Below are 19,001 nucleotides of genomic sequence, written 5' to 3' on the forward strand. Positions count from 1 at the left end.
TTAGGAAGGCATAATTTGACGTCTTGTATACTTTTTTATCAGGAAAAATAAATAATAATAATAATAAATGAAAAAAAAAGACAGTTCTGCACGGCCTAGATTCAGGAACAACAAAGGTAGAGCAAATTGGGTAAACTTCCACTAATTACTACCTCCACGTGCGTTTTCATTTTCCATTAATCATTTCCCTAATTTATCAATATAGAAAAATTTAATAATAGAAGTAGAGTCTCGGATCCCGTGAATGGTGATTATTTATTTCTATATTTTTTTTGTTTTTTGTTTTTTGTTTTTCCAAAATAATGAAATGAGTGTTTAGTAGAAGAAAATTGAACTGTAGTTTTGTGAATTTAGGTGGAGAGTGAGTGAGAGAATGAAAGCGTTGATGATAACCACCACCACTGCGATTCAATGGCAACGCTCTCCTTCTTCCTCAAAGTTCAACCATGCTTCGCCCAAACCTCCTCCATTTTCTTCTTGCTTAAGGTGACCTCACTCTCTACTTCCTTTTTTTCTTATCCTCGTGATTTTTGATCAAAATTCTATGCTTCCTGGGCTGGCTGTATAACTCTAGTTGTGCTTTTTAAAGGTCTTTACAAAATGTGCAATTCTACTTGTTTATCTGTACATTTTATATAGTATTATCATATACGTACTGTTCGTATGCTTGTAATATCTATCTACACGTAAATGTGTGAATTCTGAAACTGAAATTACTAGATTCGGTCATGCTTTAGTCATTGGATAAATGATCTTCTATTATGGTTTCGAATTATTTTATTTATTTAGTTTGTAAAGTTTTCTGTATTTGTAAGTCTTTAATAAGAAATTTTTATGTGTGCGCGCATCTTTAGGTTGGAAGGTCCTGGAAATGCAGAAATTTCTGAGGTATGCTACTAATACAGTTGTTGGTTGCTACTTGCTACGAAATGCAAATCGATCAAATTTTACTTATTTATTATTATTTTTATTATTTCATTGTAGTTATTTTTACAATTATATTTTATATTTAGCTTTTGTTTTTCTATTTAATCTTTAATTTGGTTCTTGATTTTTTCCGTTTCATTGTTCGATTTGAATGTGAAGTCTTCGAATGGTGAGGCGAAGAAGCATACTGAGGTTTGGCAACTATTCAAAGAAGCTCAGCAGAGTGAGTCTTTAATGCAACTAAGAGTTTACTTTGATAAATATTTCTTCTTGAAATTGTGACTCTTAAACACAACATTTTATTAAGATTAATGTATATGGTTTGCTTTTATGTATAGATATTTTGTACTTGAACAAACAACGCCTAAAGGCCATGAGGGAGCTGGACAGAACAAACAAAGAGAAGCAGTTGTTGCTGGATAAGATTGAGCAATTAGAGTTGGAAAGGCAGTCTGGTGCTGTAAAAGGTAATGCTTTCATAGTGTGAACTGATTAATTTTGACTAGTTCTATAATTTGTGGTACATTGTGTTGAGTTGAGAGAGAAAGAAAGAGAGAAAGAGAGAGAGACAAAGAATTCTGTTATTGATTAACTAAGGAAATCAATACAATTGTTTATATATGTACAACAGAGCTAATAGAACAGTTGGAAAGTGTAACAGAAAGTTGTTATACAATCAGCTAACAACCAAAACTGAACTAACTAACTAACAACTGTCTTAACTAACTAATCATTCTTTATGCATAGCAAAGCATCTATGGCATTCTCATGGTATAGATTTGTCCATGTGGTCGTTTGACATGTGGTTCATCAAATCTAACCGATTCTTATTTTGATTATAACAAAGAGAGATTGTAAATTTAAATTATTTTTTAGTTGTCTACAATACTAGAGTTATATGAGGATAAGGAACTACTGAGCTGTATAGTTCTTGTGACATGTAAAATATCTTTTCATATCAGTTCCGCCCAATGCAATATTCATTTTTCTCAATTTTTTTTTGCATAGTAGCCAAATTGAAGAATTATCTTTAAATTCATCATCTCAAACCAGATAAACTATCATATTGTTGGGAAATGCTACTTCGGATAGATTCAATGGTCCTCACTGGCATGATTAGCACTGATGAGGCATCTGACTTGAGAAGGCTGATCATGGATCACAAAGAAAGTATAGATGATCTTCTTGTTGACACACTACAGAAGAAAGATGTTGAGTTTCTAGCTGCACTTCGACACTTTTCAGACAGAAGAAAAAAGTAAAATTATCTTCTAGATATTTGGGTATCATTTTATCATTGTTCTTACTGAAGTTATTCATTTACACATTTATCCCTTGAAACTTTTGGATGCTATGCCTATGGTAAAGTATTGCATTATAAGAAATATCACACTTGGTTATTTGTGTATAACTTGTAATCCTTTGCTGCTGAGAAGGCTAGATTCAAGAAATGCATGCACATGAATGACAGATGGGCTCTTCTTTGAATTTGTTTCCGATACCGTCTCAGTTATTGACCTGAAATAAATATAACAATTTCAGAAGCATATATGCAATTTAGAATGTTCTTTGTACCGCAACATAAAATCTGTATAATATGGAAGTGCCTTTAAATGCCTTTTTCTCATCCCTGTCACAATCAAAGCTTCTTGTATCTATCATTTGTCTTTGTTATGTTTTCAAGATTTTGAAGATATTTTGCTCCTTTAAAGTTGTTAATATATTTGTTTCCTCTATTGTCTGTTGTTTAATTATTATGTTTCGTCTTTCCACTCTATCTATTCTCTTGCCTCCTCTCCTTTTTCTTTCCCCTGTTTTAACATAAATTTCTTAATCCAGGAATGGATTTTACATTGTCCACATATGTACTGAAATGGCACCATTGATCTCAGTTGGATCTATGGCGTCTTACATAACAGGCTTATCTCGTGCATTGCAGAGAAAGGGTCATTTGGTGGAGGTCATATTACCAAAGTAATCTCTGGACCATTTCATTGTTCATTCTTTAATAGCGACTACATAAATACCGCTTCATTGTGATGAGATACTCTTCATTTGAAATTACTTTGCAAAACATAATTCTAGTACCTAAATAGATTGTGGTAACATGATGCGTAAATGTTATATAATGAGGTTGCTTTCTGCCTGCCTTTGAATACTTCCTTTTAGGGAAGTAATGAGTATAGAAAGTCTGGTCTATTGTAGTGCAGTGCATGTTGTCTTTCCTACATTGATTATTATGGCATTCTTTAAGGTTCAGGCAGGCAGAGGAATTCAAGTGTGTAACTATATTAGGCAAGAGAGCATTAGATTGATTCCATACATTTGAATTTGCAATGGTCCACTTTTATTTTTTGTGAAAAGACAATCTGAAATTGTAGGCCCATGGTATTTTGGATTAATAGTTTGCAAGGAAGAATTTTTTTTAAATTATAATTTTGCTAGAAGTTGTATACTTACTCTTTGGTTTCCTTCTGGAATTCACCATGTAAATAGGTATGAGAGCCTCAATCTAAATGAAGTTCAAGGGCTGCATAAAATTGAGGTGGAATCTTATTCATATTTTAATGGTCAATTGCATGGAAATAGAATATGGACTGGGTAAGTTCAGCTCCTTGTTTGGAGATTTTCATTTGTTTGGTTAGTTCAAACTACATTTCAAACACAGTATAAGGACTCTTTATCTATCTTTTACAGTGTTGTCTGTGGCATTGGAGTTACTTTAATTGAACCACAGTACTACTCATCCTTTTTCAGTCGTGAGAGGGTGTATGGGTATCCAGATGACTTTGAACGGTTAGTAGTTAAAAGTTACTCTCTTAACACAGTCTGCTAGTTCACTACACCATCATATTAATAGTTTTCCTACTTGGCCTTTATCATAGGCACTGCTTTCCCCCTCTCTCTGGGACTATAGACATTTCTTAATGTGAAAATGTTGGGGCTTTCGATAAATTTCTATGCAATCCTAGTATCAGTAATACATCTCGTTTCTTTCAGGTTTTCCTATTTTTCTCGAGCCTCTTTGGATTACATAGTAAAATCAGGAAAGCATCCTGATGTGTTACACATCCACAATTGGGAGACTGCTATCATTGGGCCACTTTTTTGGGATATTTTTGCTAATCAGGTGGAAATAGCAATATTATTATAGAGATGTCTTAATTTTGTGTGCATCTAACAGATTCTGCTCTTAGTTTCACTTAATAGTTAAACAGTAATGATCAAAAGTTAGCTCAAACTTTGATGGATCTCTTCTGTCAATACTATGACTTGTATATTATTAAAAATAAAAAATATGAAGACTTTTACGTAGAGATGGAAATTGGTCGGTTAATGTACGGGGAATGCAATCTCCGCCCCCATCCCCGCTACCTATTTCTACCCCTATCCCCACCCCATCCCCGTCTAATAACCAACGGATTCGGGGTAGGGGAATACCCATCGGTTATGGGGAACCCATCGGGTATCCATTAAGGTAAAATGAAAAAACAAATTAATTTATAATAATTGAAAAAAATAAATTAAACTAATATTCTTACAAATATTTATTATGCATTCATAATTCATAGAAGATAAAAAATAAACCTACTTAAAAAAAGCATAACCTAATAAAAAATAAAAACTAAATATGTCTCAAAGTTTGAAAAAAAAACAAAAAAAATTATATATATCTATATCAGGGTCGGATATGGTGCGGATAGTATTATCCTCGCCCCCGCCCCATCCCCGCTTCGGATATTGAAATTGTCCCCCACCACCGCCCCATTAACCACCAAGATGGGGAATCCCCACCCCATTAGAGGCGGGTCCCCGCGGTTACCCATCCCCGCTGTATAAATTTCCATCTCTACTTTTACAAGTCTTTGTTCTTTAGCATGTAACATGCGGGAAGTTTGATTTAGTACATGAAGGAAAGAGGAATCCAAACATAATCATTAGCAGTCAGGTAAAAGTAGTTAATCGTCTTGGTCCATTGACAATTTGATCTCCAATTTTTCAATTTTGACTTTGGTTGTGATGACTGATGATTTGTTCCCTGAAGTAAGTTATTTATACTAATCATCAGTTTGGTTCATAAGTAACAATTATGGAGACTAAATCATCATAACTTAAATTGTCAAGGTAGCAAATGAGCCCAAATTGAAAATTCAGAGACCAATAATCAAGGACCAAATATGCCAGAATTGAAATGTTTGGGGACCAAATTGTCAATCTTAAATAGTCAAGGGATCAAATGTACTAATTAGTACGTATGCTTAAAAGTTTAAGAGTGAAGAAAAGCAAAGCCTTCCTGAAGTGAAAGGTGTTGATATATTCCAACTGAGCTGATATATTCTGCCATTGAAATGGGGCAACTGACTTGTTTTAGTGAAACTTAGTTTTATAACAGCAATGAATAATTTTTATTCTCTCAAAAGAAAGCTTTTCCCTTTTCCCTATGCTCATGCTAATGATTGTTTTACCTCATATATAGGGGCTTGGAGGTACAAGATTATTATGGACATGCCATAACTTGAATATGTCGGTGAGTTTTGTGAATTTTCTTTTCTGACTTTACATATTTTTAAACGTCTATTTGACATTAGACCACGTGCTCCATGTTTTGACACCATAGCATCTTGAACACCCTGATAAACTAGAATTATGTGGACTGGATCCTGCTAGGCTTCACCGTCCTGATCGTTTGCAAGATAATGAAAAGACACACCTCGTCAACATTTTGAAGGTACACATGTTTCTCATGCATGGTCATTCTTTCTTTATGGAGATAATTTTCTTTATTGAACAAGAAGTTTCATCAGAAGATGCTATATAAACTTGTAATTAACATTAGTAATATATTTCATTTCTTGCATATACATGTATAAAACCTCGGACTTGGATGAGTTTTATTTGATTTGTTTAATTCATAGATAATCAAATACTACAACTGCAAGTCAAGAACTGGTTGTCTGAGTAAGTTAGGAGCAACTCCTTACACCTTTCAAAATTTATAACAATATTATCGTTTTTTGAGATTGATGTTAAGTTGAAGTGTTTATATGCATCAATCTTATGATTCACAAAGTGCAGTTAGACCCTTTTCACCTAAAAGCTAGTTAGAATTTTCAAGTGTAATTGTCATATAACATGGTATACAGGATTTTAATTAAATGCCGTCCTGAAAATATACATTGGTATTTATCAAGATTTGCAGTCCAATGAGCTCGTTCCCATCTTTATCTTATGTTTGGGGTTTAGATTCTATGTATGTTGGAAAAGAAATCACTGCTATTAAGGTGTTATTATGACAGAGGGGGATACAAACTCATTTCCATTTATTTTATATTACAGCACATGCTGCAAAATCACTTATCTGTTAGAGGCTCTGGCCTTTTTAGCATTGCATCGTCCATTGAAGTTTTTCATAATTTGCAGGGTGGAATTGTTTACGCCAACAAAATTATAATTATGTCATCCATACAGTCAAAAAGCAAAGTCATTAGTAGTCAAAATCAGGGTTTGGAACCCACATTGAACATTCACAAGTAAGTAACATCTGAATTCCAGTAATGGAATTGGAATTTGTAAATAAAATCTTCAATGACATTCAATTCCTTTTTCCTTTTCTATCATTTATTGTAGGGACAAGCTGGCTATTTCTCCTTTTGGATTTGATAGCTCTACCTGGGATCCTTCCAAGGATAATTTTCTTCCAGAGAACTACAGTGTGGATAGCATGGAAGGGAAAACCACTTGCAAAGTTGCACTGCAAAAATATATGGGCTTATTTGAGAATGATTCAAAAATTGTTGTAAGTATTTTTATCTTGATTAGTTATGGAATTTAGTTACTGATTTCTTAGGTGTTTTAGTTTTATAACATGGTATGACTATTTTCCATGATTATTTTTAGCTGTTTCAAGTGACCATTTAAAGGTGAAGATAATTTTTAAGAAAAAATAATTGCAATTTTTAAAACAAAACAGTGTGGGGAGACAATGGTGTGTTTCACTTTCCAATCCTTGATGTAATTTTACCCTACTAATTTCTCTTCAGTAATGAGTTTTGTATTGTTCATGCTCTCTAATTTTAACGAATTCATGGTAAATGGTGGTATGTCTTGAATGGTCATTGGAAGTTATGAAGTTATGCTGTATCAGGTGGGATGCATCTTGTCTGAAGGTTCAGATGTTGATATGGTGAACCTGAAAGCTCTTGCGAGGAATGCAATTGGGAGAGGAGTCCAGGTTGCTTACTTGTATTCCACCCCGCCCCACTTTTATTTCCACTTGTTATTTGATTTTGTTTATCTAATTGTTAAAACTAGAGCCCAACTTATCAGAAGGGGTGGAATAAAATCAAAATCACATACTAGCTGCAGAAATTTTACAGTAATTCAAAAAATTAAAGTTGGTTAAGGTGGTCTTATAGAAATGAAGCAAGTAATGAGCCACGTCTACGGAGAAGATAATAATTTTGTCCCAGATTTGTTTCTCATTCACATTATTTTCTGGCTTCCTGCAGTTTATTGTCATGGGGAATGGTAATATGCCAGATACCAGCAGGGGGCTTGAATCTCTTGAGGATGAGCTTAAGGTACGAAATGCTATCATTTTTCTTTTCTTTTTTTGGGGGTAGAGAGTATAAGAAATCGAGAAAGAATAAAAGAAAAATGATAATTAAAACATTAGAAAACACTGAGTTTTTATTTACTTAATTTTGATGTCTTGGAATATTTTATAAAACGTTTATTTAAAATTCTATTGAATATACGTTTTATGAATAACAGATACCATTGGCAGTATCCTTTATTGATTGCAAATAGACTAATATCTCAGTCACCAATTCTTTCCATTAGAACTGTTAAAGTCTCTTATATTACTAAAAATTGCTGGTTTTCTTTCCTTTTTGGTACTAAAAGTATTCATATATTCTTAATATCTGCAGGATAAAGATTTACGCGTTGTTCTCAGATATGATGAAGAATTATCACATTTAATCTTTGCAGGGTCTGATATTATCCTGTGCCAATCTTTTCATGATCCTATTTTTCAAGCTCCGGTTTGCCTCTCTTCCCTTGTTATTGTTTTTCATTTTTCATTTTCTCCAGAAGTGCCTGGAGGCTGGAAGTCAGTGATATTTTGAAACCAAAATTAAGTCATGTGCCACGCAATTCATTGAAATTATACACTTCCTCAGAGCATTATGCATTTTTAATAGGTTTTATACAGCGCTGAGTGCATTCTTAAATGCATTCTCGTAGAACTCTTCTTGCACTAATCTGAGGTTTAAAATCCAAATTCATAATAGTGACAGAATTTTTCAAATCCTTGGTTATTTATTGTGCTTGATACTATCTCCTTCTCAACCCATATTTTGACTCTTTTGGTTTTTCTTTTCTGTCTTGACCGTGCTGGTAACGAACTTGTATTGAAACTTTCTGACTCTGGAAAGTTTCATTTGTTACCATCTCGATAAACATTTGAATCATCTTCAAATGCTTTTTCTTTTCTTAATTCATTTTCATTTGATAATTTAGCTGAAGGCTTTGAAGTACGGAGCAGCTCCGATTGCGCTAACCTCCGAGAATTACAAATTCAGGTAACTTCATCTTCTTCATAGTAACAATGAACTGCATTTTTTTCCCCTAAGCTCATAAAAAATGAAATGATTCTTAACCATCTTCTTCTATTTGAGAAGATATTTTGTAGATCATGATTTTGAGTCAACTAAATTCTCACGGTTCATCAGCTCTACTTTTGGAAATTTGTCTCTTGACGAAGCATTGAACGAATTTGTAAGTTTTCCACTTATCAATAGTCATTAGAATTATTATTCAAAAAAAAAAAAGAAGAAAAACAGTTAATAGAATGAGATCATATAAGTTATAATTTGTTGTATATTATTAAATTTATATACATATATTAAACAAGAGTAAGGTGGTGTATTTGAAACTTGTTGTTATGGCCTGTTTTCTGTAGAAAAACAACTCATCAAATTGGAAGCAAAACGTAATGGAAGGGATGAGAATGGACTTCTCATGGGATGCCGAGTGCTGTGACATCCATGTTTCTGCTTATACAGCCTTAAAGAACTTGTAAATCGTTTTGTTATGTAATTATAAAATTGTATATATGGGTACATTATTTTTATTATTAGAGAGTAGTATTTATTATTTGAGTAATTTGCGGCAAAACCCCCTTAACTATCAATTTACTTGCAAAAAATCATCCAACCTCATATTTTGGTGGGAAAACCCTCCAAAGTACTATTATGTTTACATTTTAAGATGTCGTCTGTCCAGCTCCTAATTTTGCCCATAAGAAGCGATATGATGTGAAATCACTAAAAAATTATCCTATGTGGCCATATTTTACAAAATAAAAATAAAACTTTAAGAGTAATTTGCGGCAAAACTCCCCCAACTATCAATTTACTTGCAAAAAACCATCTAAAAAACTTTAAGGTTGGATGGTTTTTTGCAAGTAAATTGATAGTTGAGGGAGTTTTGCCGCAAATTACTCTTAAATTTTTTATTTTTATTTTAATTTTTATTTTGTAAAATATGGCCACGTAGGATAATTTTTTATTGACCTGTCATTGCCACGTGGGCAAAATTAAGACTTAACGAGGCTGAATAGACGGCACCTTAAAAATGTAAACGAAACAGTACTTTGGAGGGTTTTCCCACCAAAATATGAGGTTGGATGGTTTTTTGCAAGTAAATTGATAGTTGAAGGGGTTTTGCCGCAAATTACTCTTATTATTTTAGTGTAAACATAATTGTTCCTATTCCTAATAACAAAAACACACATATAAAATATGGAAATTTTAATTTTTTGATAAAATAGAAATTTGATGCCTCCTTCCCACACACTATCAAAATTTCGATCTGATGATTCCTAAAAGTGATACAATCACAATAAACTACATTCAACAACATAGGAAAGCAAAAAGAACCACCAACAGAGACAAATTGTCTCCACAAAAATATAATATTACTTTTCATCAAAATGAGAAACATCTAATTTTTTCTCACGGATGGCCCTGTGCCAATCCTCCTTTAATGGGGTGAAAATTTTCCATCTAAATGAGCAATAGAAAGTAGGGTTGGAGAGCATTTTTTATCTGTTAAACAAGACTCAGACAAAAATATCACTTCTTACCCTAACAGGAATCATTTAATATTTATTTTATTTTTTGCTAGTGTTTTATATTATTTATACATTTCTTTTAGTATATTGGTAACCTTTTTTATATGTATATTTTTAAGCTGTATTTGAATAATTAATATGTTGGATAATAAATAATGTACAACATATTAATTTTTATATAATTAAAATTTTAATATAAATGTTACTGCTACAATGAGTTAACGTAGGAGTTTCCTGTTCATTAATGATGAAACTATATGAGAATATGGATTGAAATTTTTAGTGGGTACGAAAATGGGAGAATACTCTCTGCCAATTTCTTAAACTATGTGCATTCCTACCAGTGACTTGTATTGAAAATCAGATTTAATAGTTTTTCCAATACAAATGAATGCTTGAGAGCAATTAGAACGTATCTTTGAGATGAGTTTGCGTCTTTGTCGCTAGATTTGCAAATTTATATTTGTAATGTTAGTTGGGTAAATAAGGATTTGACTCTTAATTTATGGAATCATTTTTACTTTTTCAAAAAATCAATATTCTCTATGTGTATCATCTAGATCTTTAACTATTTTTTTAGCGTGTAGGTCCTCAATCTCTCCGCCATTAATTAGAATTTACAAAATAGTATCCTAAAGTGCTAAAATTCAACCACATCCACTTACATAAAAAATATTTTGGACTTTCACAATTTACATTTTATCTTAGGTTTTTGTGGTTTGAAATTGTTGTTCTTCTTTATGCCAAAAGGTTCATTGTTGACCTTATGTGCTATTCAAAAATAAAACAATAATAATAATAATAATAATAAAAGATGATTAAAGGTGGTGTAATGGCCTGTTGAAGAAAAAGAGAAAGAAGAGGAAGTGAAAAATGTGTATTTTGGTCTCAATTGCTATCATTTGCATATTTCAGAAGTTGGTAAAAATTAAGGCAGATGATGAGTTAAGATGACATTGATAAATGCCACAACACAAGAGAATCTAACACATAATATCTTGGAAGGAAGACAAAGTCAACTTAACTAAATTACGTGCCACCAAGTAACCGTACCATATCTATAATTTTTTTTGATAAAAAAAAAATAAATAAAGATTTTATAATTTAGCTAACACTACAAACATATTCTTTTGGCATCTTATTAAAAATGATTTGATTCTCTTACATTCCAACTTTTTGAATATCTGAATTTTATTTGATTTACAATTACAAGGTTGTATATTGTAGTTAGTGTCATTATTTTTCATTTTATTTATTTATTATTAAGAGAAAAGAGGATCTTCTGTTAGGAATAGTATCAACCATTTAGTACAATGACGCATTTCATCGACAAATGAGTTTTTTCTTTTTTTTTTCCTGAGCATGAGCTCTTAAAAATTAAAATAATATAGAACATACTCTCAAAAAAAACAAACAAACAAAAAAAATCAGTCAACTATTATTTGGCCAAGGATGATGATCTGACATAGTTTGTATAAAAATATTTTTTGATAGCTGAAAGTATAAGAATATTACTTATTCATATTTTTAAATGAAAAAACAAGTAGGCCAATGATTTTAATTCTTGCCATTCGAAGCAAAAAGGAGTCAAAAACAGCTAATTTCACTATATCTTTAAAGTTATATCCTTAAAGACTTTCCTTTCACTAAAAGACTATTTGCTCCTCCCATTTAGCTTTAAGATTTTGATAGACTAGTTTCCATAAACAAAAATGTACTTGGAGAAATAGTACATGATAAAACATAAAAGTATACGAAAATTAAATGCCCATTTTATGAGCCATATAATAATAATAAAAATAATATTACCAGACTGTATTTTCCCCCAATTTAATTAAGTTTGTCACTGACAACTAATAATTAAAATTATAAATAAGAAAAGAAGAAGAAGATAATTATCTGAATTATAAATAATAATTTTAATTTAGAAGAGTTAAAAAAGAAAGAAGGTGAAAAAGACATGCGGTGAAAGAGGGAAGAGGTTGGGGTTGGACTTTCAACTTTGAAACATATAATTTGGTTTGCAGATATTAATTTAAAGACGATGAATATCGAAGTTAAACATTCCTCTTCTGACCCAAACCCAAACCCAAATATCAACGGAGCTCAACCTCCACCTCCAATGGCCACCCTTCCAATTCACGATTCAGATCGCAAGCCTACATGGTTTACGCCCAAAAGGTACCTCCTTCATACTCTTTCTTCCTACCTCTCTCTTTTCAAAATTATGAATAAACTTCTTCAATTGCTTGAATTGGGCTCATGCTTTCTATTTTTGATTCTCACCTTTCCGTCCATGAAATTCTTGGTTTGTTTGTATTGCTGCAGGTTGCTCGTTATCTTTTGTATAATTAATATGGTGAATTATGTGGATCGTGGAGCAATAGCAAGTAACGGTGTTAATGGTAGTCTTGGAACTTGCACCGATAGTGGAGTTTGTACTTCGGGAACCGGAATTCAGTAAGGCTTTCTGACACTTATAATAAGAGTATCAGAGTGGCTCTGTAGAGTTAATTGGGGATTGAGTTTAACCTTAGACCATGTGTTGTGTAATCATGATACAATACAAGAAAGTTTAATTTTTCCATGTTTATGGGCACTGCAGCAAGTGATTTGCTTTATTTATTTTTTTTTTTCTTGTAGGGGAGATTTTAACCTCAATAATTTTCAAGATGGTGTTTTGTCATCTGCATTTATGGTTGGACTCCTTATTGCTTCTCCAATATTTGCTTCCTTGGCAAAGAGGTGACTACCTCATTTTCTAGTAAAAACTTTAATTAATTTCTGGTTGTTGTTTTGCTGGATTAATTACAAGTTGGTATATCTTCTTCTTCTTGCAGCCATAGTCCTTTTAGGCTTATTGGAGTTGGATTATCTGTTTGGACATTTGCTGCAGTGGGATGCGGTATTTCAATTGATTTTTGGTCTATCACAATATGTAGAATGTAAGATAAAAGTGTTAGCTTTTCCATTTCCTTTTACCCTTTTAAGGGGTGCTACTTTGTCAATTATAACACTATGCTGTCCTTTTAGGCTGGTTGGTGTAGGCGAGGCATCTTTCATTAGTCTTGCTGCCCCATTTATTGATGACAATGCCCCGCCTGAGCAAGTTAGATTTTCTTCTTCCTTTTCCTTTGTATTCTTATTTTGTTTGTACGTGCATTTTCTTCCTTCACTCTATCCTAAATAACTTTTTGTTGTGGACCTCAGAAAACTGCATGGCTTGCTTTCTTTTACATGTGCATACCCACAGGAATTGCACTGGGCTATGTCTATGGTGGAGTTGTAAGTTTTCATATCCTATGTTTAGGCTCTTAAGTGCGGTCTTGCAATAGTTACAAGTTAGATCTTTTAAATTTTCCAGCCATGAAAACTGAGAATGAGAAATTACAGCAATTGCCGTTCTTTATGTATGGGTTTGTTCTAGGTTTTTATTCATAATATTGGATATGCACTATGTCTTTGGTTCATCTAGTGTCATATCTATATTGCTTTACTTTGCTTGTAGATCTCCTGGAAGTATTAACTCTGTAATGTATTTTGTATTTTGCTCATGAAGGTTGGAAGCAATTTCAGTTGGCGTTATGCATTTTTTGGCGAGGCACTCCTTATGCTTCCTTTTGCTGTTTCCGGATTTCTGGTGAAACCTTTGCAGTTGAAAGGTGAACTTTTTGAGATGCATATTATGTATGTTGAATAGCCTTGCATAATCTTGTCATTTATATATTCACTTGCTATACATGACTGTAGGATTTGCATATGTTGGTTCAAACAAAGGAGTGACAACAATTGAAGCAAATAGCCATGTAATGGAAGGTAGTGCATGTGCTTTTATCTACTGTTGCCAGGTTTTACTTATCCTCTCATTTATCTTGAAGTACATTAATAAACTGTAAGAGTGTAAATGTGTACATGCGTGCACCTGTGCGTGACGTGTAAAAGACATCTAGAAAAATAACTGTAATGGCTACAATATTGAAGGTGTCAAAGGCTTAAAGGGCTTCTTGTTTAGCATGACTTTTAAAGTGGGTAATTGACACATTTAGTAGTTCTTCATTGGTCAAGTAGTGATGATTTGGTCCCCAATCTTTCAATTTTGGCACATTTAACCCTTTATGAAATTTAAAGTCAGATATAATTGTGCGCCTCTTTATATCATTTTTTTTTTCATTATAGGATTTTTTATTTTGTAATGTTATAATACATATTCTAATTTTGATTCTATTTCTCATAGAATTAACTGATTTTCACACATGAGATGATATTTTTTTAAAGATTTTGTTTTTACATATTCTCATTATATGAGTTTTCAAATTAGACACATACCAAACAAATTAAAAAGGTATGTAATTTCTGAAGTTATTTTAAAAGAATTTCCAGTTAATTACTTGAATTAAGCTTTTGCTTAAGAAAATTATCCTGAAGAAGAGGACACCATCTTTGCATATACTCATGGTGATGGTATTGGAGAACGGCATAATCTAAGAAAGTAATGTCATCTGCACATAGTTGGACCTACAGTTCTGCATTTCATTAATCTGTAACGAAAAAATTTATATAGCTATGTTGCATGTCTTTTTCCTTCTAATGATGCAAATTTTGGCTTTAGATAAAATTGCTGATTGTCATTCATATATGTGCTGAAATTACATCCTGTTGATGCTGTTTTCTGTTTTTTAAGACATGCTTGTGCAGCAATTCTCTTTTTTAAGACTGCTGATAACCTTATAATTGCTGTTTCAGACGGATCAGATGTAGATTCTGTGCTTATTCCTTTAGATGAAACAAAGAAGTAAGTAGCTTTATGTTTGGATTCCTTTTATATCTGCCCCGTTTGGCTAAGCTTTTCTAAGCTCTTTTTTAGTTTCTAGGATTAAAAAAAATCCTTTTTGAAGCGGTCGGATAAAAAAAAAGGTCTTTTCTAGCTTCTCCAAAAATGACTTTTGAGAAGCTATTTTCAAAACTCAATCATTTCTAATTTATTCATAAAAGATCTTTTTTAAATATCCAAACACTTTGAAGATGTCTTTTCATTAACGAAAAATATTTACAGAATAGTTATCCAAGCAATAAAAATAAGTGTACAATTTTTACTTATCTTGTGCCTCTAGCTTTAAGCAAAAGCATAATAAGCTTAGCCAAACGGGCTGATTCATTGTTTTGGAAAATACTAATGGGCAATTGTGAAGCCCAAAAACCACACTAATACCGATAGATCCTATTGTATTAAATCCTCATATAAGTCCTACACATAACTAATTGTGGCAATAGAGTAATTAAGGGAACTGTTGAATTGAAATCCATTTAAGGGAAGGGAGGTAGCTTAGTTAAAGAGAAGAACACTAGAGAGTTTCAAATAAAAATTGGCTATAAAACTAATGACAAATAGAGTCTGCAAAATATCTAGTAAGTGAGGCCAAAATTCCTTGGATTTGTTTATTTAAAGCTTTTGGGTTTGTTAAATATACATTGTCATCCTTCTTCTAACATTTGAGAAAAAATTAAAATACTTTTTAGCGTCGTAACTAATTAGTGTAAAATTCTTTCACAAAGTTGTGCCTGACATGCTATTTTGTTGAATTTAATTTGATTGGGTTTTCTCTTGTATGTTTCAGGTTATCAGCTTTCTCTAAATTATCGAGCCAATGCTCCAGATTTACTAAGGATATGAAAGTACTTTTGCTTGATAAAGTGTATGTTGTCAATGTTTTAGGTACACTTTTATATTCATTATTAGTACTTTGTTGCAGAGTTTTAGTTCATGAACATTATAAAATTTGTGATAACATATTTACATCTTCTACTACTGTTAGAGTGTGTTTTCATTTATATATTTGTGCGCTCCCAAGGATCCAAGTTTTTAATCATTCTTTGATGTAAGGAAATACTTATTTTTTGTAAAAACTAATTCCTTAAGATGTCTCCAGACTCCAGCTACTAACTAAATTTGTAAATTCATTATTTTATTTTTTTAAATGAACTTTTTTTTTTGATTGGCAGGTTACATTTCATACAACTTTGTTATTGGCGCCTATTCTTATTGGGGACCAAAGGCTGGTTATAATATTTATCATATGGTAAAGCTATTGCTACTTTTGCTACTTTTGCTTTTTAAGTATTTGTATACTTTATAATGAAGTTTTTGTCTGTCTTCAATGTCAGCCCTTATAGCTTAGAAATTTCATTTTTTTTATATTACAGCACTGATGATAATTCTGATTGATTGAAACTTTCTCCAGAGTAATGCAGATTTGTTATTTGGAGGGATTACAATTGTCTGTGGAATTTTCGGCACATTGGCGGGAGGGTTTATCCTTGATAAAATGGATGCTACAATTTCTAATGCATTTAAAGTGAGTTCTTTCATTGGTTTGCATGTATTTAAAATATTATTGATGTTCTATTTTCTACTTGATTTCTAATAACATAATAGGCTGCTTTTTTTTATATTTGTTTAATTTCTTACAAATTATATCTGCCAAAGTACCTTTCAAGAGGCCTAGGCATATCAGAGTAAAATAGTTCATGTATCAGTAGTCAGCCTTTTTCTCATATCCTCTTTAATATTAAATTGTACCATCTCTGCTAGAAATTAAATCAAAAACTCTGATGACACTTGTTGTTTTATTGCTTAACCTTCTGCCTTTTGCAGCTTCTTTCCGGAGCCACTTTTCTAGGTGCGATATTCTGCTTCAGTGCCTTCTGTCTAAAAAGCTTATATGGCTTCATAGCTCTTTTTGCAGTGGGTGAGCTGCTTGTATTTGCAACTCAGGTAATCTTTTAATGCACGAATGTTTTGATAGGATACTGGTTTCTTGTTTATGGTTTCTGTGATTTGTCATGATTAAAAACAGTCTTGCCCATCCCCAGTATGTGGTAAATGAAAGGGGTTCATTTGATTGGCTAACTTGGCTGTCATTATATGACGATGCTTTAGTAATGTTTCATTAATCATAATGTTTCTGCAGGCTCCAGTTAATTATGTTTGCCTCCATTGCGTTAAACCAAGTTTGAGGCCATTGTCAATGGCTATGTCAACTGTTTCAATTCACATATTTGGTGATGTTCCTTCCTCACCTCTCGTTGGGGTTCTCCAGGTGTGTCTTCAGAGATTCATTTCTAGTTTTTGTTGATAATTAGCTGCCACAGTCAGGTTTATGTTGTGATTTGATAATCACTCGTTTTAGTTTAATAATATATTTTTGTTCTGAATAATATTTTGTAAGGATGTTAAATCTAGTAGTGTCTGGGGAAGAGAGTTTTCCAGTTAATATAATGGCAGCAGCCACGACAAGTATGGCGTTGATTGCTTTATTGTCATAATAAACTCACTACTTACCAATGTGATATTTTTAAGGTATAATGTCTTACATGAGTCAAACATCACATCTTAAACAAAGTTGGGCTAAACTGCTCGAAGAACCCTGTTTGAGTTATGGATTCTGTGAATTCAACTAGTTAGACACTTTAACCTACATTTAGTTTCTTAGTTGATGTTTTAATAGGATTCAAATAGCTGTCCTTTTTTGTCTTTCATAGATGACCTCTTTCTTTAGTTAAGGTTTCTGCTTAAAGTTGCATGCCAAACTAACTATTTCAAATACTAAAATTTGTAAAATAATCTCACTTAATTTACTCGATTTGGTCGCACAGTATAATGGTCGTTTGACGACCATAATAGTCGTTTATAGTCGTGCAATGTAATTCATGGTCGTTTTTGCGACCATAGAATGTTATTTTGCTAATGAAAATTTTTGTAAAGTTATTTTGCTAGTAAAGATTTTCATAATTTTTACAAAACACTCCTTGAATTATATCTTCTACCTTCTAGTGTCATGCCAACTACTCCTGTCATTCTATGGATCGAATTGCTTCTTGCCTACATTAGATTATACAGACTCCATTATTTGTAAAGGATTAGTCTTGGTGATATAAGTTCCTGCATGCTTGTATTTTTAGCTTTCTCCTCTCACCGAAATATTCTCTTTTGTGGCATCATATTTAAATTCTATCATAATGCAGGATCATCTTAACAACTGGAGGACAACAGCTCTAATTCTGACTGCTATTCTGTTTATTGCTGCTGCAATATGGTTCATAGGTGAGCAGCTAACTGTTACAAATTTCGTACATATTTTAACCTGTGAAAAAACTACACTCTATGTTTGTCTACAATGAAAGTCACACATCCTATGTTTCATAAGAGTAAAGTTGAAACTTCTCATTCTTGATCTATTTGCGGGTGTGTGAGCACGTGCATCAGATATGACTGCTCTATTTACTCGACATAATAAAAAAGAGTTGAAACTCTATTGTGTGCAATCGCAGAGTAGCTAATTTATGAATTATTTCATTTCGTATGCATTTACAGGTATCTTCCTGAATAGTTTTGACTTGTCCAATGAGGATGATGAAAATCAAGTCGCTGTAATTAATAGAGACAACAGGAAGCCTTTGCTCGAAGAAAACAGTAATGAGGAAGTGGGTGCCCCTGCTCCAGCATAGAATTTTTTTTTTTAACTTTCTAAAATTCACACCTGAACATCTTTTCGGAATCATCTATTTATATCCTTGGAAGGAAAATGGGATGGATTATTCACTTCAACCAGATTGTTGTCCACAGCTTAAGATTATCAATTGTGTATAGGAAATCATGCAGATGTTAAAATGTATTTCCTCCTTAAATCAGCAGGTAACTTATTTCTTGTGAGTTTCTGTTTGAGCATTACTTCTTTCTTTCAGATGTAATTTGTTGCTGTTCTAAAAGGTGGGAGAAGATAGTAGGGAGATAATTTCTTTATTATTTGAACTAATGTCTCTACCATTTTCGGTATCTTGTACATATTTACTATTATACGATGTTTATAGAAAATTTTAATTCTGTGGAGCCATATTCAAGGGTCTTTCTATATAATAATGTCAACTACAGTTGGGA

The 19,001-nt window shown here is 32.4% G+C and overlaps 2 protein-coding genes across 4 annotated transcripts; both read left to right on the forward strand.

Moving 5' to 3' along the window:
• Positions 1-21: 21 nt before the first annotated feature.
• LOC115714999 (probable starch synthase 4, chloroplastic/amyloplastic) lies at positions 22-9,094 on the forward strand. 3 transcript variants are annotated; one of them, XM_030643779.2, is made up of 19 exons: positions 22-486; positions 855-888; positions 1,087-1,150; positions 1,266-1,394; positions 1,981-2,185; positions 2,767-2,901; positions 3,424-3,528; positions 3,625-3,723; positions 3,928-4,057; positions 5,405-5,455; positions 5,546-5,656; positions 6,349-6,458; positions 6,556-6,724; positions 7,073-7,159; positions 7,437-7,508; positions 7,860-7,973; positions 8,452-8,513; positions 8,613-8,709; positions 8,894-9,094. In XM_030643779.2, exons 1-19 carry the CDS (start codon positions 374-376, stop codon positions 9,011-9,013), a joined length of 2,007 nt encoding a protein of 668 aa, XP_030499639.2. In that variant the 5' UTR covers positions 22-373; the 3' UTR covers positions 9,014-9,094. The 3 variants fall into 3 exon arrangements, with proteins under 3 accessions (XP_030499639.2, XP_060970374.1, XP_030499641.2); XM_061114391.1 differs by lacking the exons at positions 22-486; positions 855-888; positions 1,087-1,150 and having other exon boundaries at positions 1,282-1,394; positions 1,936-2,185; XM_030643781.2 differs by lacking the exons at positions 22-486; positions 855-888; positions 1,087-1,150 and having other exon boundaries at positions 1,282-1,394; positions 1,939-2,185.
• A 2,809-nt stretch (positions 9,095-11,903) lies between these two features.
• Positions 11,904-18,957, forward strand: LOC115714151 (probable sphingolipid transporter spinster homolog 2). The gene is made up of 16 exons (XM_030642720.2): positions 11,904-12,247; positions 12,395-12,526; positions 12,710-12,811; positions 12,907-13,011; positions 13,100-13,175; positions 13,277-13,351; positions 13,626-13,728; positions 13,817-13,882; positions 14,810-14,858; positions 15,682-15,779; positions 16,067-16,143; positions 16,306-16,419; positions 16,719-16,838; positions 17,035-17,163; positions 18,089-18,167; positions 18,438-18,957. The coding sequence occupies exons 1-16, from the start codon at positions 12,111-12,113 to the stop codon at positions 18,569-18,571; spliced, it is 1,596 nt and encodes a 531-aa protein (XP_030498580.2). The 5' UTR covers positions 11,904-12,110; the 3' UTR covers positions 18,572-18,957.
• The last annotated feature ends 44 nt before the right edge of the window (positions 18,958-19,001 follow it).

This window comes from Cannabis sativa, chromosome 4 (genome assembly GCF_029168945.1).
Source record: "Cannabis sativa cultivar Pink pepper isolate KNU-18-1 chromosome 4, ASM2916894v1, whole genome shotgun sequence".
In the NCBI taxonomy this organism is placed as follows: Eukaryota; Viridiplantae; Streptophyta; class Magnoliopsida; order Rosales; family Cannabaceae; genus Cannabis; species Cannabis sativa.

What these genes read in the sequence shown, in the direction of transcription:
- LOC115714999 (XM_030643779.2), top strand. Translation starts at nt 374, where the DNA reads ATGAAAGCGTTGATGATAACCACCACCACTGCGATTCAATGGCAACGC. An exon ending in TATCCAGATGACTTTGAACG is followed by an intron (nt 3,724 to 3,927) that starts GTTAGTAGTTAA and finishes CGTTTCTTTCAG; the next exon opens with GTTTTCCTATTTTTCTCGAG. An exon ending in AGAATGATTCAAAAATTGTT is followed by an intron (nt 6,725 to 7,072) that starts GTAAGTATTTTT and finishes ATGCTGTATCAG; the next exon opens with GTGGGATGCATCTTGTCTGA.
- LOC115714151 (XM_030642720.2), top strand. Translation starts at nt 12,111, where the DNA reads ATGAATATCGAAGTTAAACATTCCTCTTCTGACCCAAACCCAAACCCA. An exon ending in ACATGGTTTACGCCCAAAAG is followed by an intron (nt 12,248 to 12,394) that starts GTACCTCCTTCA and finishes GTATTGCTGCAG; the next exon opens with GTTGCTCGTTATCTTTTGTA. An exon ending in TGCTGCAATATGGTTCATAG is followed by an intron (nt 18,168 to 18,437) that starts GTGAGCAGCTAA and finishes ATGCATTTACAG; the next exon opens with GTATCTTCCTGAATAGTTTT.